The 25,929-nt window shown below is 43.7% G+C and overlaps 1 protein-coding gene across 6 annotated transcripts in view; it reads left to right on the forward strand.

Moving 5' to 3' along the window:
* RAPGEF4 (Rap guanine nucleotide exchange factor 4) overlaps positions 1-25,929 on the forward strand; it is a 247,792-nt gene that overhangs the window by 126,090 nt on the left and 95,773 nt on the right. For all 6 annotated transcript variants that reach the window (XR_008310598.1, XM_053266590.1, XM_053266585.1 and 3 more), the window contains 2 exons: positions 15,499-15,571; positions 18,236-18,294. Coding sequence is in view for 5 of the 6 variants with exons in the window: in XM_053266590.1 (XP_053122565.1) it covers positions 15,499-15,571; positions 18,236-18,294 (132 nt within the window). In the remaining variant the exon portion in view is untranslated. The remainder of the gene's footprint in view (positions 1-15,498; positions 15,572-18,235; positions 18,295-25,929) is intronic.

Consider the following 25,929-nt stretch of genomic DNA (forward strand, 5'->3'; position numbering starts at 1 on the left):
GCACTTTCCAGACTAGCTGCTGGAACAGCAGCAAAATGCTTCTGTTTGGGCAAGTCTCATTCGGAACGTAAACAGCCGGGGGAGCAGTCTCGCAGCAACGAACAACCCGAAAAAACAGCAACTTTTTCACGCTGTATATACGACGTCCTTGCTCTATATCACAGCGATTAAATTTGCAACAAGGCATTGGAAATGTGAACGGCAACCTGCTGTCTGCGTAAGGACTGTGGTGTCACGATGCAGGAAGTGTGGAAGCACACTTCCAAGATACATCTTGACCCCATTGTAGGGTCTAGTCTGGAAAGCGCCCTGCAGGAATAAGTTGCCCTTTGCTTCAGTCTCTGGGAGCTGAGTGTGCCAGCCTGTGCTGTTCTCCATCATTCCATGCACAGGTGTGAAGAAGGGTAAATATGGACAATCAAGCTTTCCAGTTATTGTGGACACATCCTGAGGAAAAGAGTACTTGCGAAGAGTACTTGGTGAAGTGATGTTTATTTGACAAAAGTTAATTATGGCTGACATCCAGACTAACGCAGCACTAGTACTCTGACGCCGTGCTGGTGCTGCAGGAAGGAGTGATTTTCATCAGTCTTTCCTTCCCTCTGAAGCCCACTTTGCATCCCCAAAATATGTCCCTATGGGTCACACAGCCCTCAGGGACATGTTTTCATGAGGCACAGTGGGCTTCAGAGAAAAGGAGAGATTCATTTAAAAAATTCCCCTCCCCCAGTATAATGATGCAGTGTCAGTGTGGATGTCTGCATTGCTACAGTAGTATAGCACTAGTCGGGATGCTGGCTACTATTTTTTGACAACACGATTAGTTAACTCACCTTGTGACCAGGGGCGTAGCTAAGGGAGAGAGGGCCTGTCTTCGTCCCTCTCCCCAGAGGCCCCCTCTAAGTGAGGGAGATAATGAATAAAATAGGAAGAGGTGGAGCTGGGAGATCCTCAGGAGCTGGGGCCCCCGGGTTCTTTGAGCCCATCTACTCAATTATAGCTACACCCCTGCTCATGACTGCAACTGCACCTTTTTCTTTATTCTTTTTTGCTGTATTTACTGGGAAAACACACACACGCGCCATTTTAGAATGAAATATATCCATAAATGTCTAAATAATTTGAAATACCACTGGTTTCAGTACTCCATTTTTCTCTCTCCTTTTGCAAGCCCCTTTATTTCTACACTAAAAGCTTGTGAACTGGGATCTGGAAATAATTTTGTTCCAAAATGCTACTGACAAAGTACCCTCTAAATTGCTTATTACAATAATTTTGTTGAGAAACCTGAATTGCTATCTTTTCAGAAAGTTTGCTTTTATTTGTCTATGTATTTTAGTTCCTCAACAGCACTCTTCTTTAGGTTAGATTCAATTATGGCGACAGTGCAATACTGCAACCCCAGTTTAAGATTTACTATCCAATAACAAATAGCCATGAGGCAGATACTTTTTATGGCATTCTTTTAAATCGCATTGATCTGCAATGCATGGGGCTTTTTTGTGTTTGAACCTGTCTTAGAGAAATGCTTACTAATTACTCTAATATACTGAGCATACAATATCTTAAATTAGAATCATGCCAATGACTCTTCTGCAGATCATGGAACATAATATTTTATTAATGCAAATACACTGCATGGCTCTGCTCTGAAACCTGCATTAAGAAATGAAAACTCCCCACTCTTCAGCAGATTTCTGGTGAAGCTCTTGGAGGGGAGGGGGAGAGAGAGAGAGGTTATTGTAAAATTGTCAGAAAGGGGACAGTGATGTGTGTGGGAGCAACTGAGCATAGCATCTGAGCATTGCTGAAGCCAACCAGATGTGGAGGAAAGATCACTAAGAACCCCATATAAAAGTGAACTGTATGTATAATAAACAAACTGTGAGTATGACTGGGCATAGGCTAGGTCACATTTTACAGCCAGCTCTGCGGTGTTGATGGCAGCAAATAAAATTGTTATTTTATGCCACCATTGCATCAGTGGAACCATTTTGAATGGTGAAGGGCTGTTTACAATGCGGTCAACAGAGGTTGGTGGTTGGGCCCTTGCTCTCACAGCCAATTTGGACACTGTCTGAGGGCCCAAGGCTACCCCCTGAGTCACTAGTGAAAAAAACCAACTGCCAGCTTGGCCTCCAAGAAGGTCTCCAAACTGCTGCAGCTACTGCAGAGGTAAGCCTCCCCCAAACCCTTCCGAGGTTTACCTTTGTGGCAGCAGTGATGATGGTTCAGAGCACTCTTCAACAGTTGTGCTGACACAGCTGCTATCACCTTTTACCTATAATACAATACTTCTGCCCCTGCTGTAGCATCCAATGAGGGATAAAGAGGAAGATGCAGAGGATGGAGAAGACTGAGTACAGAAACCAATCCCAGGAAGAGCCTCAAAAGTTACTGCCATGGGAAGGGAGCGCCATGAGCCCCATCCTACACAGGATGGCCTGAGAAAGTAGTTCAGCCTGTAGCTCAGTGGAAGAGCATACGCTTTGTATGCCAATGGTCAATCCCCTTTTAGGTGGGGCTGGGAGTGACTGCTGTTTGAAACCCTGGAGAGCTGCTGCCTATAAAGGTAGACAATACTGACCAAGATGGATCAATGGTTTGTCTTAATGTAAGGCAGTTTCATATGTTAATTCTAGGGATGTGCTAACTGGTTAGAACTTGAACTGGTTCAAATTCGAACCAGGGTGGTTCGATGGTTCAAATTCGAACCAAACCAGGCATCAGGTTCGAGCTACAGGTTCAAATTCGAACCAAACTGGGGGTGGTCTGATTCGAAGCAGTTCGAACCTCCAAAAGTGGGTGGGGTGGTAGCAGGCACCCATGGGTACCTACCACCCCAACCCCAAAGCAATTGGACATTCGTACAATTTTTCAGTGTATTGGTTGGGGTGCTGGACTAGGACCGGGGAGACCTGAGTTCAAATCTCCATTCAGCCATGAAACTAGCTGGGTGACTCTGGGCCAGTCACTTCTCTCTCAGCCTAACCTACTTCACAGGGTTTTTGTGAAAGAGAAATTCAAGTATGTAGTACACCGTTCTGGGCACTTTGGAGGAAAAGCGGGATATAAATGTAATAATAATAATAATTATCCCCTAGTGAGGCACTACCTTGGCGTGGTTGTGGGGCTTGTGTGCTCTGAGGAAGGTGAGATGCCAGAGGCCCAACCATACTGGACAGGTCTCACCAGAGGAGCCAGACGAAGAGTGCCTCCCCCATCAACAATATGGTGAGACGTAACTTTGATAAATCTATACGGGATCGGTCGTCGCCCGGGTCAACAAGGAGGACCACGTCAGGTGCTATAGTCCCTGGACATCTGGTGGCAAGTGGGCAACAGGACTCAGGATCTTCAGTTGAGCAACCAGGGCTGGAGACAGCAAAGTTACTGGAAGAAACGTCGCTTAACCGAAAAAAATATACGAAAAATGCCAACAAGAAAATAATGTTCTGCTATTACAAGTCTAGTCCAACTAGAAGAGGTTATTTTAAAAGAATGTACCAAATTTGGAAAGAGAAGCATCCAGATACAGAAATAACAGAACAAAGGCTAGCAGACCAGAGAAGATTCATAGTAAGAAATAAAGTATTAACGGGAGTTGAGCTGGAAGAACCGCAGAGAGCAACACAGGCTCAAGGTATGGAAGAAGAATTACCATCAATTGAAGAAGTTGCTCAGGCGCAGGTGGAGGAGGTGTTGGAAATAGAGGATACCACCGTTGCTGAACTGTTTCAAAATCAAAACCAGGCAACCTCCCCTTTGCCTTCACCTCAAAAACCCAAATGCCGTTTAACAGAAAAGCAACAAGAACTAAAGCAAAAAATAACTGAGCACATGAACCAAACAACCACCAGGGTTCGACTTCCAGCTCTCAAAACAGTTGCCAAAAAACAACTTGCTCAGGCATTAAAAGATGTCAATGCTGCACTTGCAGAGATAACAACCAATAATTTGCAAGAACCAAACCAACTAATACCACCTAGATTAGAGAAGTCCTGGAAATAATAAAGCAGCAAATAACAGTAGTGTCAAAGAAGATTAGCAGATATGAAGCCAGAACTAATAATTAAAAAAGGCTGTGGCAGAAAAAGACCCAAATAATCCCAGTGGTAATTGATGCCTTAGGTGAAATTCCAAAAGACCTTGAAGAGCACCTCAACACCATAGGGGCCACAGAAATCACCATCAACCAGTTACAAAAAGCAGCTTTACTGGGAACAGCCTATATTCTGTGACGATATCTATAACAATTGACAATAAAATTCAGCCATCCTTGGGAAGGACTCGATGTCTGGATAAAACAAACCAGTCAATATCACCTGTCTGACTGTGTAAACAAGAAATAATTTATGTTGGCAGTTGAAATTACCTAAAGAAGCTATTCACACGACAGTGCGAAAGCAGGCTAATGCAGCCCAGCCCTCTTTCTCACAGTTGTGAGAACCATTGGGTGAGCCCAGTAGTTCTCTGGCGGCTAGCCTGCCTACCCCCCCCGCCCCACGCCCCAGCCCTAAATGAGGTTAACAGAGTGAGGGCTGTTAACCTCATCCTTTTGGTCATGTGTCAGCCATGGCTACCTGCAGCCGCGGCTGACACATTCCCCATGGGGAGGAGAGGGGACCCCAAGAAGGCACCGTGCACTCACGTGGTGCCTTCCTGGGGGTTGGGGGTTCCGGGGGTCCGCATGACGGCACTCCTCTTCCCACAACCCCTGCAGCTCTCCAACGGAGTTGCGGCCAAGCGGGGGAACGCCCAACCAGAGCAACCGCTCGTCTGGGCAGCCAATCCAGCTACCCAGCAACGAGCGACTGCTCTTGTGCAGGGAGAGCGGGCCCGCCAAACCCCATCTGGCACTTCACATGGGTCATGTGAAGTGCCGCAAAGCGTTATTAGGTGTAAGCATCAGAAATTTACTAAAAGGACAACTTGGTCCTAAAAGGGATGTTGCAAATCTGGAGATGTTTTGCCTCTGCGGTATTTAAAGACACTTACCCTCATGCATTTTATAGGAGCTTCCATCACATGCTGTATGACTGATTTGCTGATCTGAAATCTTATTTCAGCATAACTGAATTTCTTTCCACAACAGTAATGCAATTTAGCAAAGACTCTTACATAACAGCTTTTAAAAGAAGGTCTGCCTATTTTTAGTAGGAACATTAAAGTTTTACAACACTGTAATCATCCAAAGTACTGAGCTTAGGATCCCTGGAGTCCAAGCCATGATGGGTGATTGTGTATGTTAAAGGAAAAGTGTGCCGTCAAGTCACTGTCGACTCCTGGCGACCACAGAGGCCTGTGGTTGTCTTTGGTAAACAGGAGAGGTTTACCATTGCCATCTCCCATGAAGTATGAGATGATGCCTTTCAGCATCTTCCTATATCGCTCCTGCCCGATATAGGTGTTTCCCATAGTCTGGGGAACATACCAGCGGGGATTCAAACTGGCAGCCTCTGGCTTGCTAGTCAAGTCATCTCCCCACTGCACACAAAGAAGGAAAAAGAAGTTTCAGGATATAGTTATATTCTTAGCAGAAATGCCCTTCCTTTGCTTTACAGAAGGGAACTTATGTGCTGCATTTTCAGAGCAAATCACATCAGTGTTTCATAAACTATGAAACTGCAAGTTTGCAAACTTGAAACTAAACTATGAAACTCCAAACAGCAGTGCAGTTATAATGGAACAAGGGGAACAAATGTCAACTGCCCCTGGGCCCCTGAAGAAGAAAGGGCTCACCAGCTGTATGACAGCTTGCTCTTTGCTCTCCCCCTCTCTCCTCTTCAAAGGTGTGTGTGTGGGGGGGGGAGAGAGACACAGCAGTCCATCTTCATTTCTTGGCCTAGGGTTCACTCCGACCTTTCTATGCCCCCTACAGTTATAGTTAGAAGTGAATTTACAAACTGTGGTTTGTGCAGATTTAATGCTAACTATAGTGAGTTCCCATAGAGAAGGAGGGGAAATTGCACAAAAAGGGGAAGGGAGGAAACAGCAAGTGAGCCTGTGGAGTGTCCTGTTCCAAGTTGGGGCCCATAGCATAGAAGGTACCAATGAAGGTATCAGGAAGAGCCCAGCCAAGGCAAGAGGACCATGGACAGATCGCTGTGGAGCTGAGCAGGTTCAGGCTGGATTGAAGGCACCCTTACAGCATACTAGGATGTTGCTCCAGCAATGAGCCAACTGAGAGCTTAAATATTCCTGCTATCAGGTTGTTGTTCTCAGTCTTGTCCCCTCTGAAGAAAGTGTTGGGAGGCCTCAGAGTCAGAGGAAGACACACGAATGAACTAGGGATGTGCATAAAACCGGTTTGCCCGATTCGGTTCAAATTCGAACCGGGTTCGAACCAGGAGGGGGTGGTTCGGTTTTGGTTTTGCTCGAACCCCCCTCTGGTTTGGTTCGAATTTGAACCATTTTGAACTGTTTTGAACTGGTTGGAACTGGTTCAAACCTCCAAAATTGGGTGGGGTGGTAGCTGGCACCCATGGGTACCTGCCACCGAAACCCCAAAGCAATCAGACACTCGTACAATTTTTTAATGAATTCTTGAAATCAATTTTTATTTTTTTCTCATAGAGTATAATGGAACTTGAACCAGCCCATTATTCCCTATTGTGGAGAACCCATGGGTGACAACAACAACCCAAACCCCGAAGCATTCAGACACCCCTATGATTTTTTATGAATATTTGAAATATTTTCAATTATTTTCTCATAGGGTATAATGGGACCCAAACCAGCCCATATCCCCTATTGTGGAGCACCTAGGGGCACAAAAGTGGGCACAAAACCCCAAGGCAATCGGACACTCCTCTGATTATTGGAGAATTTTAAAAGTATTTTTGAATTCCTCATAGGGAATAATGAGGATTGCAGCAAATGTATAGCTTCACTTCGGGGGGAAAGGGGTGTCCTTTCCCCCGAGAGTGGAGTGTGGTGGGTGGTAGTTCCCAAGGGGGGCAAGGAAGCTATCAGAATTATTTGAAAGGAATTTGGTGAAGGGCTGATTTTTAAGTGATTTTTGAAGTTTACGCATCTTTAAGGTTTTTCTCCATAAAGAAGCATGGAGGTGTCAGCAAATGTATAGCTTCACTTCGGGGGCAAAGGGGTGGCCTAGAGCAGAGTGTGGTGGGTGGTAGTGCCCAAGGGGGGCAAGGAAGCTATCAGAATTATTTGAAAGGAATTGGGCAAAGGGCTGATTTTTAAGTGATTTTTGAAGTTTATGTGTCTTTAAGGTTAGCAGTGAGAGTGGATTCATGGTTTGTCATTAAAAATCTAATAAGCTACCAAAGAATCTACACTCAGAACACTTCAGAAGCAACAAAACTCACTATCCCATGGCTTAGCAACCCATGGGGCTGGTTGGCACCCTCAATCTGGGCCACCCCAGCACCCCCCAAGTTCAGTAATGGGGCTGCTGAAACCTCCATTCTTCCCTATGGATAAAAACCTTAAAGCCACTTGTAGGGTGCTAGGGTGGCCCAGAGTGAGTGGTGGTCTAGTGCACAGAGGGTGTTAACCACCCCCATGGGTTGCTGTGGGTGGTAGGTACCCCTGGGTGCCTACCACCCACACCACTTTTGTGCCCCTAGGTGCTCCACAATAGGGGATATGGGCTGGTTCAGGTCCCATTATACCCAATGAGAAAATAATTGGAAATATTTCAAATATTCATTAAAAAATCATAGGGTTGTCGAATTGCTTCGGGGTTTGGGTGGTTGTTGTCACCCATGGGTGCTCCACAATAGGGAATAATGGGCTGGTTCGAGTCAACATTATTCCCTATGAGAGAGAAAAATTATTTATTATTATTATTATTATTATTATTATTATTATTATTATTATTATTATTTCTTGTTTACACAGTCAGACAGGTGTTATTGACTGGTTTGTTTTATCCAGACATCGAGTCCTTCACAAGGACCTGGGATGCCAGAATTTTATTGTCAGTTGTTATAGATATCGTCGCAGAATATAGGCTGTTCCCAGTAAAGCTGCTTTTTGTAATTGGCTGGTGGTGATTTCTGTGACCCCTATGGTGTTGAGGTGCTCTTCAAGGTCTTTTGGAACTGCACCCAGGGCGCCAATGACCACTGGGATTATTTGGGTCTTTTTCTGCCACAGCCTTTCAATTTCAATTTGTAGATCTTTGTATTTGATGATTTTTTCTATTTCTTTTTCTTCTATTCTGCTATCCCCTGGTATTGCTATGTCGATTATTTTGACTTGTTTTTCTTTCTTCTCGACTACAGTTATATCTGGTGTATTGTGTGGCAGATGTTTGTCTGTTTGTAGTTGGAAGTCCCATAATATTTTTACAACTTCATTTTCAACAACTTTTTCAATTTTATGGTCCCACCAATGCTTGGCTACAGGTAGCTTATATTTTTTGCAGATGTTCCAGTGTATCATCCCTGCTACCTTGTCATGCCTTTCTTTGTAGTCAGTCTGTGCGATCTTTTTACAACAGCTGATTAGGTGGTCCACGGTTTCATCTGCCTCTTTACAAAGGCGGCACCTGCTGTTTGTGGTGGATTTTTCGACTTTTGCTCTTATTGCATTTGTTCTTAGTGCCTGTTCTTGTGCAGCCAGTATTAAACCCTCTGTTTCTTTCTTCAAGTTGCCATTCTTAAGCCATTGCCAGGTCTTGGCGATGTCTGATTTTCCACTTGTAATGTGCAAATATTGACCATGCAGGGGCTTATTTCTCCATTTTTCTGCTTGGTTCTTGACTTGTTCTATCTTGTAGGCCTGCTTTGTTTCATTGGTGTTGAATAGTTTCTCGTTCTTGACCGTTTTAAGTGCATCTTCTTCACTGTCCTTGATATATTCTTCAAGGCCTCTTTTCTCCTCCTCTACTGTTTGATGGACTTGCAGCATTCCTCTTCCACCTGAGCTGCGAGGGAGGTAGAGCCTATCTACATCACTGTGGGGGTTCAGAGCATGATTGATGGTCATGATTTTCCTGGTCTTACGATCTAGCGTCTCTAGCTGTGCCTGGGTCCAGTCTATTATTCCTGCAGTGTATCTGATAACAGGTATAGCCCAGGTGTTTATGGCTTGTATGGTGTTCCCACCATTGAGTTTGGACTTGAGGATTTTTCTAACTCTCCTGATGTATTCACTTCCAATTTTTCTTTTAACTTCAGTGTGTGCGATGCTATCAGCCTGGAGGATGCCCAAGTATTTGTAAGGTTCTTTCTCTTCCAGGTTCTTGATCTTGCTTCCATTGGGCAGTTCTATTCCTTCTGTTTTTCTTATTTTCCCTCTGTTCATTATTAATGCAGCGCACTTGTCTAGGCCAAACTCCATTGCTATATCGCTACTGAATATACGGACAGTGTTTAGCAATGATTCGATTTCTGACTGGGACTTTCCATACAACTTCAGCTCGTCCATGTACAGCAGATGGTTGATTTTACTTGATGTTTTAGATGTTTGTTATCCGAGGCCTGTTTTGTTTAGTATTTGTGAAAGTGGGGTCATGGCGATTACAAACAACAGAGGGGATAGTGAGTCCCCTTGGAAAATGCCTCTTCTAATGCTAACCTGTCCAAGTGCCTCGCCATTGATTGTTAACTGTGTACTCCACATGCTCATTGCTTTTTTTATAAATATCTGAATGTTTTTGCTGACACCAGTTGTTTCTAAACATTTTAGTATCCATGTGTGAGGCAATGAATCGAAGGCTTTCTTGTAATCAATCCATGCAACACTTGGATTGGTTTTTCTTCTCTTGCAATTTTCTAAAATCATTTTGTCAATCAGCAGCTGGTCTTTTGTGCCTCTGGTGTTTGGGCAATTTCCTTTCTGTTCAACTGGAAGCTGTTTGTTAGTTAATAAGTGTTGCATCACTTCATCTGCTGTTATTCCAGTTAATAATTTGAACATGGTTGGCAGGCAGGTTATCGGTCTATAATTACTTGGAACTGCACCTTTTGCTGGGTCTTTCATGATGAGATGAGTTTTCCCAGTTGTTAGCCATTGTTCAATATCACCGCCTTTCATAATGTGATTGAACTGTTTTGATAGTTGTTTATGAAGGCTTGTTAGGTGTTTAAGCCAAAAGCCATGCAGTTCATCGTCGCCTGGCGCAGTCCAATTTTTAATTCTCTTTGCTCTTTCACTTATTAATACTGGTGTTATTATTAGATCTTGCATTTGTTGTTTACATTTTTTGACCTCTTTCATCCAGCCTGCTTTTTTATTATAATCTATTGGATTGTCCCATAATTTCCGCCAGAATTGCACTGTTTCTTCTTTATTTGGTGTTTCTAGGTTTCTTGCAGTTTCTCCTTCTATGCTTTGGTAGAAACGTCTCTGATTCGACTGGAATTGGAAATTCTGCCTGTGTTGTGTAATTCTGGCTTCATATCTGCTAATCTTCTTTGACACTGCTGTTATTTGCTGCTTGATTATTTCCAGGACTTCTCTAATTTTCCTTGAATCTAGGTGGTATTTTTGGATCAGATAATGTTTGGTGTTTTCATTCTTCAGCTTCTTGTCTTTCATATCTTTCAATTTACTAGCATCTGATCTAAGCCTGGAGATTTTATTTTTTAATCTAATCTTCCATTTAGGTGATGTACTGCTTTCTTTTTTGACAGGTCCACTGATCTTATATCCGAGCTCTTGTGTTGTTATTGTTGCTGCACTGTCCATTAGTTGGTTTGTTTCTTGCAAATTCTTGGTTGTTATTTCTGCAAGTGCAGCATTGACATCTTTTAATGCCTGAGCAAGTTGTTTTTTGGCAACTGTTTTTAGAGCTGGAAGTCGAACCCTGGTGGTTGTTTGGTTCATGTGCTCAGTTATTTTTTGCTTTAGTTCTTGTTGCTTTTCTATTAAACGGCATTTGGGTTTTTGAGGTGAAGGCAAAGGGGAGGTTGCCTGGTTTTGATTTTGAAACAATTCAGCAACAGTGGCATCCTCGATTTCCAACACCTCCTCCACCTGCACCTGAGCAACTTCTTCAATTGGTGATAATTCTTCTTCCATATCTTGAGCCTGTGTTGCTCTTTGCAGTTCTCCCAGCTCTACTCCTGTGAATACTTTATTTCTTATTATGAATCTTCTCTGGTCTGCTAGCCTTTGTTCTGTTATTTCTGTATCTGGATGCTTCTCTTTCCAAATTTGGTACATTCTTTTTAAATAACCTCTTCTAGTTGGACTAGACTTGTAATAGCAGATCATTATTTCCTTGTTGGCATTTTTCGTATATTTTTTTCGGTTAAGCGACGTTTCTTCCAGTAACTTTGCTGTCTCCAGCCCTGGTTGCTCAACTGAAGATCCTGAGTCCTGTTGCCCACCTGCCACCAGATATCCAGGGACTATAGCATCTGGCGCGGTCCTTGTTGACCCGGGCGACGACCAATCTGGTATAGATTTATTAAAGTTACGTCTCACCATATTGTTGATGGGAGAGGCACTCTTTGTCTGGCTCCTCTGGTGAGACCTGTCCAGTATGGTTGGACCTCTGGCATAGCTCTCACCTTCATCAGAGCACACAAGCGCCCCACAACCACGTCAAGGTAGTGCCTCACTGGGGGAGAAGTATAACAAAGGCCCCAGCGAGATGATGATGATGATGATGATGATGATGATGATGATGACATTTATATCCCGCTCTTCCTCCAAAGAGCCCAGAGCAGTGTACTACATACTTGAGTTTCTCTTTCACAACAACCCTGTGAAGTAGGTTAGGCTGAGAGAGAAGTGACTGGCCCAGAGTCACCCAGCTAGTTTCATGGCTGAATGGGGATTTGAACTCGGGTCTCCCCAGTCCTAGTCCAGCACTCTAACCACTACACCATGCTGGCTCTCAAATAACAGTTTGATTGCAATGTTCTTTTTTTTAAAAAAAAGATACATTTTTTTACTGAAGCAATAGCATCATATTTTGTGTTTGTTCAGTATGCAGGCATGCTCGAACCTTTAAGTTATTGCACCATGACATTTACAAATTGGTAGATTTTGGTAATAAAATAGAATCTATATGAATAATTGCAGATCAGACCCAGGGAATTGTGAACATGCATTAGGAAAAACCCTCTAAAACCTGTAAAAACAATACCTCTATTAGGAACAACTGATGTTCTGAAAGGTAGCATGCATGCTTTTGAACTGCACAAAAATGTTCATGTAGTTTATTTATTTTTCATGTAAGATACTTATATGCTGCTTTTATAGGCTCAGAGAAAGTAAGGCTCAGAGAAAGTAAGAAAAAAATAATATCAGCAACACAGAAATGTAACACCACCTCCTCATTAAAGCCAGCAATCAAATGAACAAGCCACCAAATCAAATACATGCTGCTGACTGGAAAACAAATACGAGTTTTGTAACTTTCCTGGAAGAACCTCAGCAGAGATGACATCCTTCCTTTCTCGGGCAGGCCCTTCTGGAGCCTGAGGGTATCGGTAGTAAACGACCCAGCCCATAGCTGCTACTGTCTTAATGTGGTGCACTAATGGGATAATACAGAACGCCTACAACTTGACCACAATTAGTACTCAGGGTGATATAGGGAGAAGTCTAAAAAATGGGGAAAGCTATTCCTCATAGGACAGCAAGAGTCATAGATTATGATTACTCTTTATGCAGATTATGACTCTACGCAGATGATGTCCTCCTGAACTTGGCTAACCTCATAAGGTGGTTGTTTGAACAGATAGCTTGGTCTGAAATAAATTATGACAAAAGAGTTTATGAGCAGGTTCAGATGTCACATAAAGGCAACACCCCTCAGCCCTGGGAGCAGCCATTTGTTTTGAATCCAAGGCTGCCTCGTCCTACCTGCTATGGGGCCGCCTTGTATTACATGCCATGTTAATAGAATTCATTATTTTATTGGTGAAGTCTTGTCCTTCTGGCATTGAATGTTCACTGAGTACAAGGAAGAATATCAACAATCTTATAAAATGCAGAGATGTTCATGACAGTGATGTCTGTGGAATGGTGAAGCAAAACAGGTGATTCAAAAAGTGCAAGGTCAGTTCTCTGCACTTTGGGTTTCCTATTCATGGCAAAGCTAATTTAAGTAAAATCTACACATGAGCATTAATGTCAGGCAGAGGTTACTTTTTCAAAGAGGGCTGAACCCAGTGGGAATAATAGAATGCTCTTTAATTGTAAACACTTATCTTCTAATAATTTTGCAGAGAGATTATGGCTTGGGAACCATTTAAGTAATAGAGCAGTAGGCTTTTAGCATTTAATAGTCCATCTGAAATTGGAATTAAATTGTTGATCTCTGATTTAAATCTCCTTGTCATTGTCTTTCATGAGAAGTACTCATTCTCTATGTATTGCAGTTTTAAACAAATATATCACAGAAATAGAGCAGGCTGCTATTAAAATCCACATGGCTGTAAGAATGGAAGCACTCTCATATCTCCCTCCAATGAATGAATGAGGAGGAGTCTGTAATAAGTGTCTTGTCCCAATGGGGAGAAGAGGGACTCCAGGAGAACAGCAGTGGGTGTAGTAGGTCCAGACCATCTGCGCCAGTTGGCTATCCATGAATCTGAACATCTGAATCTAGATGTGAAGTGAGCCCATCTAACCCAGGATAGTCTACTGTGACTGGCAGCAACTCCCCAGGCTCTCAGATACCTGCTGCATGATGACACGAACCTGGGACCCTCTGCATGACAAACAGAAGCTCTCCCACAGAACTATAGCCCCTCCCTATGTCCTCTCCTGTCATGGGGTGAGGTGCCACTGAGCTATGGCACCTCTAGGCTCAGGGAACTTGTACCCCAACAAGAGAGCTGTGGGACAATCTGCTGACAGATGGTTCTAATTTTTCTGCACCTGGATTGTTAGACAGGGGCTCCTCTGAATGCAACCAGCCATGGATTCAGAAAATAGCCGTCATTAATTAAAACTGCATTGTGAATGAGACACATGTTACGTGTACATGGCTGAAAGCAGTATACATTTCAGCTAACTACTGGTTCAAATGCAAGCCTTTATAGCATCCAACTGGACAGAAAAAAATAATTTGGCATATTTAAAATCCCTAGTTCTTAAGAACCGAAGAAAAGCCCTGCTGGATCAAACCAAGGCCCATCTAGTCCAGCACCAGTTTCACACAGTGGCCTTTCCTTCTACAAGCTTGTTGTGCATCCATTTTAAAATGCAATTACGTTTGTATGCCCATTAATATGACAATGAGCTATGACTCAGAGTATCTAATTAAACATGACTGGATTTACGTTAAAATTGAATAATGTTTTTATTGCATTGTATTCTTTGTTTCCCAGGCTACTGGGATATCACTTAAACGCTAGACAGAAAGTTACATAAGCTTTATTGATTGTGTCTGCACTGCACTAGTATTCACTGGTGAGCATTTCCAGTGAGAGAATACCAATTACAGTCATGGTGATTTACTGGACATTGCATCAGTACAGAGTTTTTCTATGAACTATGTATCACTACTGCTGCTGGTAATTGAGCTATGGAAAAATCTCTGTTTAGATTATGATGGGGCGGGCGGGGGGGAGCTTAAAATCATGTCCCAAAATTGAAGAAATGTGTCTTGTCCTAAAACAAAACCTCACTACTGCACATGGCAACACTGGCACTGATTTAATTCTCAGCAAGCTGCTCACAAGTACCACAGTCTGTGTGCTGCACCAGTTTATCTGGATATCACACTATTTTCATAGATTCAGATGAGGAAAGAAAGGTGGACTGTGTCTTGCAAAATAGGGACATGTGACATAAAGGAACCAAGACATATTTTACAATGCTGGGGCAGTTTTTAAGAATATAATGACACAATAAGGTTGTTCACATGACTGGTTGGGCTGGGGCTTGGGAGGGCTGGTGGGAAGGCAGGATCGTACTTACCTTCCCCCACCCCCTGCCCACGATTACAAACCCTCTAGGTTTGGCCACACTGCTTGCCTACATGATCGTCACTGCGGCAATCTGGAGCTGGGGGGAGCCAAGCCCAGCCTCCAGGAATCCTACAATGCACCATGTGAGCAACGTGGAGCATTGCTGGCTGCTGAGATGCTCCTTCCTTCCAGCTCTATGGTCAAGCTGGCTACCAGCTGCTGCCAGCAGCCCACTCACCCACTCAACTGGGAGGTGAGGCTGGAAGGCGAGCGTGCTCTCTGGCCTCACTTTTAGCCTGGGTACAAAACCCAGGCTACTCGGCAGAGGAGTGCCAAGATTGCAAGTGATCCCGGCAGTTCTCATGACCAGCCCCACCCGGATAGGGCAGTTCAAGCCTGGGTAGGGGTGGTCATGAGAATGACTTCAATAAGGAAAGTTACTCCTGTTGAAATGAAAAGAACAAGTTAGGATAGCTTTGATTAATTTTCCTCATTATGTCAGCTAAAATTTCCAAGCATTAAAGATGTCAAAAATAGTGGTATGTATCACCAGGCAAGGCTCCAACGTGCTATTTTTAAATGCTTGTTATTTTAAATTAATGGTTTGAGTAACTCATCAAAGTGACATCTCAATTGTGTGTTTCCCCCCCAGAAATATCGACAATATATGTCAGGACTTCTGGCTCCTCCTTATGGTGTTATGGAAACTGGCTCCAGCAATGACAGTAAGTACAATAAGTTTTAGAAGTCAGCATGTAGAATCCACATTGTTTATTGTTGTTCATTGTTGAGTGCTGTCATCCGTCTATTTGTAAGTTTCCTTCTGAGTGTACATATATGAATACGAATGCAATGAATATTTATATGCAAACAAACAAACAAACAAAATGGCTCCCAGTCCCCAAAGGGCTCACAATCTAAAAAAAAAGAAAAGAAACATAAGATAGACACCAGCAACAGCCACTGGAGGGATGCTCTGCTGGGGATGAATAGGGCTAATTTCTGGCAATTTCTTTATGTAGTTTCTGTTCAAATCAAATATGCAAAAGATGAGGAACTGAGGCATTTTGGAGGGTTCTACACACATGGACAAATGCCAAGAGGTCAGAATTATCCCCATCCTCCCAAGCCCCTAAAAATTCTGCAGGCAAAGGGGTCCACGTGCATTTCCGTCATGCTGCCAGTGACTGAGAGGGAGGGCAGAGGGAAGAGATTTTCCCTCTCTTTCCCTCTCCTGGCAGTCTGCAAATTCCTCACATGGTAGGCAAGGTGCCTCCCTTGAGCAAATGAGGTTGGAAGACTGGGCAGTTGAAGGGAAGCATGTAGCCTGCCACTTGCTTCTTTTCAGCTCAGTAAACATTCCATTAACAAAAAACAAAAAAGCCTGCACACACACACACACACACACACACACACACACACACACACACACACTGGTCCTGTGGGTAAAATGTTTGACTTAGATCTGATATAATGCCTTCCGATGAAGAAAATGGGTGACATGAGGCACATCATCTCTCAGACCTGCCACATAATCAATGCACAATGCACAATGGTTTCCGGAAATCCAATGGCCTTTCTTGAACATGGGGGCAGGGCTGACTCTAGTTTTCAGAGGGTGCTCGGCAAACTGTCCTGCATGGCCCCAGTTACTGGTACCCTTCCCCAAGTTTGTGGTGAGGCTTTGCTTGGATGGAACGAGAAAGAAGAGGCAATGACAGAGCAGCTCTCTCAGCCATGAGAGTCACTCCTCCACCACCACCTCAGGATAGCTCTGGACACAAAGGTGGTTTCAGAGACTGACCGTGGGCCTTTCTGAGAACCCTAGGACTGACAGCTGCCCAGCAATGCTGACTTCTGATGCCGGCCTGTGTGGTGAGGGTGGGGATGTGCATAATTGCATTTTCCAGCATTGAAATGTCAATGTTCTGTCAATTTTGAGGCAGAATGCTGTGTGTAGTGCAAGTGTCATGAACACTTGCTAGATATCATTGGTGATATCATTGGTGATATCCTCCTGCCTGAGTCTCTTGAGCTGCACTGAAGCATTTAAACTTCTGTAGAAGCTGAACACTCAAGCATGGGCATGCTCATAAAGCCTCGAGAAAAGGAATATAGAATACCAGCAAGATGACCTCTCTCCATTGGAATCCCCCCCCCCGCCCACTTTGTGACTATTCCCCCCACCACCCATTATTTAATTCTTTAAAGGCTGAGTGGAGTCTGTTTCACCCAATCAGGATATGCCTCACTCTTCCATTAATGGGGGTTGCAAGGTCATATTTAGTTGATTAATTAGATTGATTGTATAGATTCATATCTTGAGATTTTTCCTCACACGAGAGCCCAAGGTGCAAGAATGGTATTATTGGTGTTGAAGGATTCCTGGTGTGAGTTTAGAGCAAAGAGGAAAGGGCAGGGGCTGACATCCTAACAAAGTGCTGCCGGCTGCCGGCAGCAGAACAGCGTTGCTCTAATGCAAAGCTGCTCCACTAGCTCCTTGCAGCTGGAGCTTGCCTTCCAGACTAGTGTGGTGCCCTTGCAAGCATGCTTGTGCTTGTGCAACAGTATGTACAGCTGTGGCATGTCTCATTGATATCCGTTGTACTGTATTGTATTGTATTTGTTTTAAACGGAACTTTGGTGCAGTTGTGCAAATCCTTGAGGTCTTTGAGCACAAATATGCAACCTACTTGCACTAGCGCAAGTTTGCTCATTATGCAAGTGCTTCATTAGTCGGAATGTCAGCCTAGGTTTCTATTTAATGGTCTGGAAGAGTAAAGGTAAAGCTAAAGTGTGCCATCGAGTTGGTGTCGGCTCCTGGCGACCACAGAGCCCTGTGGTTGTCTTTGATAGAATACAGGAGGGGTTTACCATTGCCATCTCCTGCTCAGGAGATGCCTTTCAGCACCTTTCCTATATCGCTGCTGCCCCATATAGATTCCCCAGTGGGGATAGTGTACTTAAGGTCAAGTTAGATGTTACATTAAGTATATAGGGGGTCCCAACACCTGCCACTTGCCAAGGAAGAATGTTCACAGTGGAACCAATGGGAACTTTTATTCCTTGCTAAACAGCATCCGCAGGGACGCCCAATCTGGATGCAGGCTCTGGTGGAGGGTGGGTAAGTCCCTTCCTCACCTCCCGCTGCTGTGCTGCAGGGGGGCCAAATCCAACTGCTAAAAAAACCACAAGCTTAAAGTAAAACCCCATGCTTAAAGTAAAAAAAACCCCAACATGCTCAACCTTCAGTCTTTGCACTATGGGCAAAACAGTGATCCTTATGTAGGTCTATCCATGGTGTGATTATAAAAGATCCTCCAACTTGAATAGCAAATGTTCATCCTCAGGAAGTATTATATGCTCATATTTTTCCTGTTTCCTTATAGGGATGCCTGACAAGGAGTCTAGTAGTAGTCTCTGCTCAATCTCTAAAAACTGCAACAAGGTAAATTATTATTATTTATTATTATTTTACACAGTCAGACAGGTATTATTGACTGGTTTGTTTTATCCAGACATCGAGTCCTTCACAAGGACCTGGGATGCCAGAATTTTATTGTCAATGTTGTTGCTGTTGTTATAGATATCGTCGCAGTATATAGGCTGTTGCCAGTAAAGCTGCTTTTTGTAATTGGCTGATGGTGATTTCTGTGGCCCCTATGGTGTTGAGGTGCTCTTCAAGGTCTTTTGGAACTACACCCAGGGCGCCAATGACCACTGGGATTATTTAGCACTTATGGGTCTTTATTTGGGTCTTTTTCTGCCACCTTTCAATTTCAATTTGTAGATCTTTGTATTTGGTGATTTTTTCTATTTCTTTTTCTTCTATTCTGCTATCCCCTGGTATTGCTATATCGATTATTTTGACTTGTTTTTCTTTCTTCTCGACTACAGTTATATCTGGTGTACAGGTATTTGTGTGGCAGATGTTTGTCTGTTTGTAGTCGGAAGTCCCATAATATTTTTACATCTTCATTTTCAACAACTTTTTCAATTTTATGGTCTCACCAATTTTTGGCTACAGGTAGCTTGTAACTTTTGCAGATGTTCCAGTGTATCATCCCTGCTACTTTGTCATGCCTTTGTTTGTAGTCAGTCTGTGTGATCTTTTTACAACAGCTGATTAGGTGGTCCACGGTTTCATCTGCTTCTTTACAAAGGTGGCACTTGCTGTTTGTGGTGGATTTTTCGACTTTTGCTCTTATTGCATTTGTTCTTAGTGCCTGTTCTTGTGCAGTCAGTATTAAACCCTCTGTTTCTTTCTTCAAGTTGCCATTCTTAAGCCATTGCCAGGTCTTGGTGATGTCTATTATTATTATTATTATTTCTTGTTTACACATTATTTCTTGTTTACACATAATAATAATAATAATAATAATAATAATAATAATAATAATAATAATAGTTATTATTATTGTTGTTGTTGTTGTTATTATTATTATTATTCCTTTTTGTTTACTTATTGAGGAGAGGAGAGTGGATTTCAACACTGTAAAGTTGATTAACTTTTTTTGGTGAAAACACTGAGTCTGAAACTTCAGTTGTCCCCATAATAACAACAACCATGTGGTATAGTTAACACAAATAATTTTTTCCTCCTGTAATTTGTCAGGCAGTTTAGGAAAGATACGTTAAGGTGCATAGCTTGAAATTTATTATATCATCTGATCCCCTTCTTGGCTATGTGGATGATGCTATGATGCTATGTTTCATTAACTTCATCCTAAAGAATCAATATTGTTAAAATTAATAGTCTGATGACAGATCATGAGAAGCAATGCATTTAGCACATCTCATTCATATGAGAATAAACTGCTCTGTAAGAAAGAAATGTGTTCTTTTCTTGTTCATGTCCGCCACATCCTTTCTGTCTGTGCTACTTCCTTAGAAAGGCTGAGCTTTTTGACACATCTTTTTAGCCTTTACTGCATGTGCTAGCTGTTTTGCGTAACTTATTTACAATATGGTACGTCCTGACCCACCCTTATCCTGTGTGAAAATAAGCACTTCTGAGTGAACATAAAATGTGGCACTTTGATGGCCATGCCCATACAGGAAGAAAACTCAGTGCACCAAACCATGGATATTACCTAGGATGCAACCTTCTTTTTAAAAAATAAATAAATAAATGTCTTAATCAGTACAGATTATGGAAATCACCTGGTTTGGGCATTCTTTGGCCCTTTCCGGGCCTTCCCCCATCACAGCAGCTATGTAGGGGCCCGTTGCACATGCACGACAGAGTCCAAAATGGCCACCGTGATGTGGGGAAGGCCTGGAAAGGGCCAAAGAATGCCCGAACCAGGTGGTTGTTGTCATTAGGAAGGCTGGCGAGGGGAGGGGGGACCTCTGTGGACCTTCCCACAGCCTCGGAGCTCCCCAGAGGGGGTAAGTACAATTTTAAAAATATATATTCATGAACCCTCCTGAGCTGAACTGAACTGGAGGGGGTTCGAAGTGGGCAAAACCAAACTGGTCCGATCCACTTCAAGCCTGGTTCGGCCTCATTTGAGGAATTTTGTGCACACTCCTACTGCCCGCCCACCCACCCCCACTTTGATAGCCTCATGAAACTCTGTTAAGATATATCTATCTATCTAATTCTTTCTCATCAGTTGTTATTGTCATTGTTAGTACAGTACGTTCCATTTTAGTTAGAACTTGTTTTCGTGCTCCCCATAGCCTCGGAGAAGCCCCCTGGAGGGGGTAAGTAAAAAAAGTTTTAAAAATATTCGTGAATCCCCCTTCCGAATTGCCAGGGGGTGGAGTTCGATCTGATGTTGAGCCGAACCGGGGGGGGGGAGGTGTTCAGCATGACATCGAGTCATCAAACAGGCTCAACATCAAGAATTGAGCAGGATTTGAACCTGTTCGCACATGCCTAGTGGGCGGTATGGAATAAACCTCTAGATTCGAATGGATTACAGCAGATTTGATCCTTTTCTCAGCCACAACTTTAGGCAAATTACCATCTCTCAGGACTTTTCACACAACAAAGCCCCACTGAAGTTAGACCTTTGAATAAACATGTTTAGAAGTGCATGTGAGCTATCTTCCAAGTCTTTCCTAGTAGTCATTTGACCAGCTATTACAATGTGGGAAAGGGAAATTGTTCTCAGTGAATGAGATCAGACAGATCACAAACCAGCTTTTCCTGATGAAAAAAACCTTTCTTCAGAGAGGAGAGCTGGTCTTGTGGTAACAAACATGAATTGTCCCCCTCGCTAAGCAGGGTCCACCCTGGTTGCATATGAATGTGAGACCACATGTGAGCACTGCAAATTATTCCCCTCAGGGGATGGAGCCACTCTGGGAAGAGCAGAATGTTCCACATTCCAAGATAGGGCTGAGAGTTAGGGCTGAGGCCAGTTCGCTGAGAGAGATTCCTGCCTGCAATCTTGGAGAAGCTGCTGCCAGTCTTGTGTAGACAATACTGAGCTAGATAGACCCATGGTCTGACTTGGTATGTGGCAGCTTTCTGTGTTCCTATGTTCCTATTCTAGGGGCTAAATGTTAGGAATGTTTGGATATCAAAGAGCCTGCTGTACACTGGCAGTCCCACTTTAGAAGCCACAATCCTTTCCCTCATCAGTTTTAGGATCTGCCCTCTAAATTGTGAGTTCAGCTCAGTATTATTTGGCATGAAGAATATTCTTCGTCATGATCATAGATGACCCGAGAGTTTATGCACTGGAATCCTAACCAAACTGATGAACACATGCAGCAACACATCTAACTTAGATCTGCTTTAGGGAACCTCAGTCCCCTTCTCTTTTTCAGGTTTGCTATTGATATTTATTTATTAAGATTGTTCTCATGACCACCGTACCCGGGGTTGGGGAGGGCTGGGGGGAAGGCAGGATACAACCTAACTTCCTCTCACATGACTTCCGAATCCATAAATGCGTTGCTGCACAATTGGCACTGCCGTAAGCGGTGCACCAATGCACAGGCTGCAGGAAGGATGCCTGGCCTCCTACAATGAATGGAGCATTGTAGGAATCCCTGAGGCCAGGTCGCTCCTTCTTTGGACCTGGTTCCTATGGACAACTTGGCTGCCAGCAGCTCAAAAAAACCCAGGCTACCGGGTTGAGGACCAATCCTCAGAAGCTGGTTGCTTCTCGCAACCAGCTTTACCCAGGTGGGGCTACCCATGACCAGCCTGGGTAGAGCTGGTCATGAGAATGGCCTTATCACGTATTTATTCATTAAATGTCTATCCTGACTTTCTTCTGAGAAACTCAGGGTTAGTGTACAACGCCCTCCCCCCATTTTGGCTTCACACCAACCCTGTAAAGTAGATTAGGATGAGAGAGAGTGACTGGCCCAAAGTAATCCAGTGAGTGAGGATTCGTTCATCCAGCATCAAGATGATTATTTTGCAGGGGCTGTAATTAGGGTTCTATTCTTAGCTTTAATGATATTGATCTGAAGAGAAACAAGAGGGAATGTGTGTGGCTTTAATATCCTACTTCTTCTGGGTCCTCTGCCAGAGATAAAATGAACATGACCTGGGTGGGATACAAACTAGGGAAGGTGAAGTAACCACTCCCCAAGGAATCATCATGGATTATTTTGAAAAACACATAGAGCAAAATAGCTGCCAATAAAATTCTTTTAAAGCTAACATATGCATATATTTAAAAAATGTTAAAGCTTCCAGTGCTTTTCAATTAATCACTTAAGCAGAGGGTAAAATTAAAAACAAAAATTGTGTGCTGAAGCCACATACCTAAGAATGTTGTGCCAAAATACATTACTTGTTTCTGATAAACTAATTCCTAAAATGAGGAGATGGTTCCCTGTCCCAAAAAGACTCACAGTCGAAAAAGAAACACAGGAGAGACACCAACAACAGCCACTGGAGAGACATTATGTAGGGATAAAGAGGGGCAGTTGATCTCCCCAAGCTAAATGTAAGAGTGCCACCACTTTAAAAGGTGCCCTGTGTGCTCCGTTATCAGGGATTAACATAGGAGAGGAGATGTGTAACCCCCAGGTCACACAAGGCTGTACAGGCAAACAGGTATTCCCAGGGCTGGCTCTGGGGCATGGCTTCACAAATGATGGAGATGTGGTGGAGAACAGGCAACACAGGCTTTTTGGCTCTACGTTTCGCTGACTCCTGCCAAATGGGATTTTTCATCTCCTTGTAGAAAGATGAGCAAAGTCTCAAAGCAAGGACAGTGGACCCTATATATCGTAGTGAGTAGGGATGTGCACAAAACCGGTTCGCCCGGTTCGGTTCGGATCCGAACCGGGTCCGAACCAGGAGGGGGTGGTTCGGTTTTGGTTTTGTCCGAACCACCCCCTGGTTCAGTTCGGATCCGAACCGGTTCGGACCTGTTCAGACTGGTTTGAACACCCAAAAATTGGTAGGATGGTAGCTGGAACCCAGGGGTTCCTGTCACCCAAACCCCAAAACAATCGGACACTTGTACGATTTGTTATGAATTTTTGAAAATTATTTTTATTTTTTCTCATAGGATATAATGGGACTCGAACCAGGCCATTATTCCTTATTGTGGAACACCCATGGGTGCCAACAACCATGCAAACCCTGAAGCAATCAGACACCCCTATGATTTTTTATGAATATTTGAAATATTTTTAATTATTTTTCTCATTGAGTATAATGGGACCCGAACCAGTCCATATCCCCTATTGTGGAGCACCTAGGGGCACAAAAGCGGGGTGGGTGGTAGACAGACAGGGGTGCCTACCACCCAAAAATCCCAAGGCAACTGGACACTCCTCTGATTATTGGTGAATTGGGGTACAGGGTTCTGTTGTTTCTGAGGTATTGAGTGTGGATTTTATGATAGCAAATGAGATTTTCAATGAGACACCATGAATCCACTCTAATATGCTATCATAGAATCCACACTCAATACCTCAGAAACAACAGAACCCTGTACCCCATGGTTAGAAACCCATGGGGGTGGTTGGCACCCTATGTGCACTATACCACCACTCGCTCTGGGCCACCCCAGCACCCCCCAAGTGCACTTATGGGGCTGCTGAAAGCTCCATTATAACTTCTTATGAGAAAAAACCTTAAAGACGCGTAAACTTTAACAATTCCCCAAAAATCAGCCCTCTGCCCAAATCCTTTGAAAAAATTCAGGTAGCTTCCTTGCCCCTACCTGGCACTACCACCAACCCCACACTGCTCTAGGCCACCCCTTTGCCCCCAATGTGAAGCTATACATTTGCTGACACCTCCATGCTTCTTTATGGAGAAAAACCTTAAAGACGCGTAAACTTCAAAAATCACTTAAAAATCACCCCTTTGCCCAATTCCTTTCAAGTAATTCTGATAGCTTCCTTGCCCACCCTAGGAACTACCAGCCACCACACTCCACTCTACAACACCCCTTTCCCCCCGACGTGAAGCTATACATTTGCTGCAATCCTAATTATTCTCTATGAGGAATTCAAAAATACTTTAACAATTCACCAATTGCATGGTTGTTGGCACCCATGGGTGCTCCACAATAAGGAATAATGGCCTGGTTCAAGTCCCATTATATCCTATGAGAAAAAAATAAAAATAATTTTCAAAAATTCATAAAAAATCGTATGAGTGTCCGATTGCTTTGGGGTTTGGGTGACAGGTACCCCTGGGTGCCAGCTACCATCCTACCAATTTTTGAGTGTCCGAACCGGTCCGAACCAGTCCGAATTGAACCACCCCTGGTTCGGTTTGAATTCGAACCTGCAGCCCGAACCTGAGGGCAGGTTCGGGTCGGATCTGAACCGCCCCGGTTCGGATCCGAACCGGTTCGCACATCCCTAGTAGTGAGGACCTATATAGAGATTTTAAAAGTCTAGTTCAAGTATCAAAAAAGCGTGGAGATTGAAAGGATATACAATAGGACTTGAGATTCCTCAGTTCCTCCTTTATGATACTGTGTTGTTACCTCTAAATATTCTTCAAATGTAGGCACAGGGAGTGCATTTGCAAGCAATCAAGTCTCAAGCTTGTGAAGGCGCACAGGCAGGGTCGGCTTAGGGCGGTGGCCAAAGTGGCACTGGCCAAGGGTGCAGAGGTTTAGGGGTACCATCTAAGGTGCACAGCCTCTAGACCCCCAGCTCCCATGCAACTATTTTTAGCATGCAACCAGCCATGCAGGCCCGCCCCACACTGCAACAGCTGCTGTGACGTCTTTTCCTTGCCCCCACTGCCACCTCCCCCCCCCCCACTGCTGCGCTGGCTCTTCCCAGAGCAGGAAAATCGGCACTCTTGTGAAAGTGAATGAACCAGTTCTCCTTCTCTGGCTGCGGCAAGAGCAAGACCGCTACTGAAAATGGTGGCAGGCACACATGCGCCTTGATAATGGCGTCAGGATACATGTGCGCATGTTGCAATTTCCTGTAGGCTCTTGCTGCGGTCAGAGTGGGAGAGCTAACGCGGCAGCAGGAAAAGGCTGCAGTGAGTGTGCATTCGGTGGGGAAAAACAGAGCAGAGGGCTAATATTGTGCAGCAGCAGCAGCAGGGAAAAGAAAAGGGCAGCATCTGAGGGGCAGGGTGAGGTCACAGACCAGCTCTTGGGAGTTTCCTTAAAGTAAGAGTTGTTTTACTCTATTAAGAGTGGTGGGAGGGAAGGAATGTGGGAAATAAATCCAGTGTGCAGCACATACTGGGTCTAAGGTCTAGAATTTAGAAGCTGATTTAAAACAATGCAGACTTAAGGTGAACCAATAAATAGTGTTCCATTAGCTGTTCTGATCTGGATCCCATGGATTGTTATGCACAAGTAGTTGGCTCAGTACATTAAATATTTGTATATACTTTTAACTTTTTGGAATTAGAACCCCAATCCTATACTGTGATTCTTATTGACTAAAGGGGTTGCAGGGGAGGCGGGGAGAGAGAGAGGGAGAGAGGGGGGGGGAATGAGAACTACATAAAAGCAGTGGAGCGATGGTTGTACTGTTTGCCAGTCACAGAGACATACACTCAAATGGTTTCTGATGTTCTTCTACACGCCCACACTAAATCCCTGCACACCATAATTTAAAATCCTTTAAAATACAGCTCTCCAGCTATAACACTAAGCTTTCTTAATCTGGACTG

This window comes from Hemicordylus capensis, chromosome 1 (assembly GCF_027244095.1).
Source record: "Hemicordylus capensis ecotype Gifberg chromosome 1, rHemCap1.1.pri, whole genome shotgun sequence".
In the NCBI taxonomy this organism is placed as follows: domain Eukaryota; kingdom Metazoa; phylum Chordata; class Lepidosauria; order Squamata; family Cordylidae; genus Hemicordylus; species Hemicordylus capensis.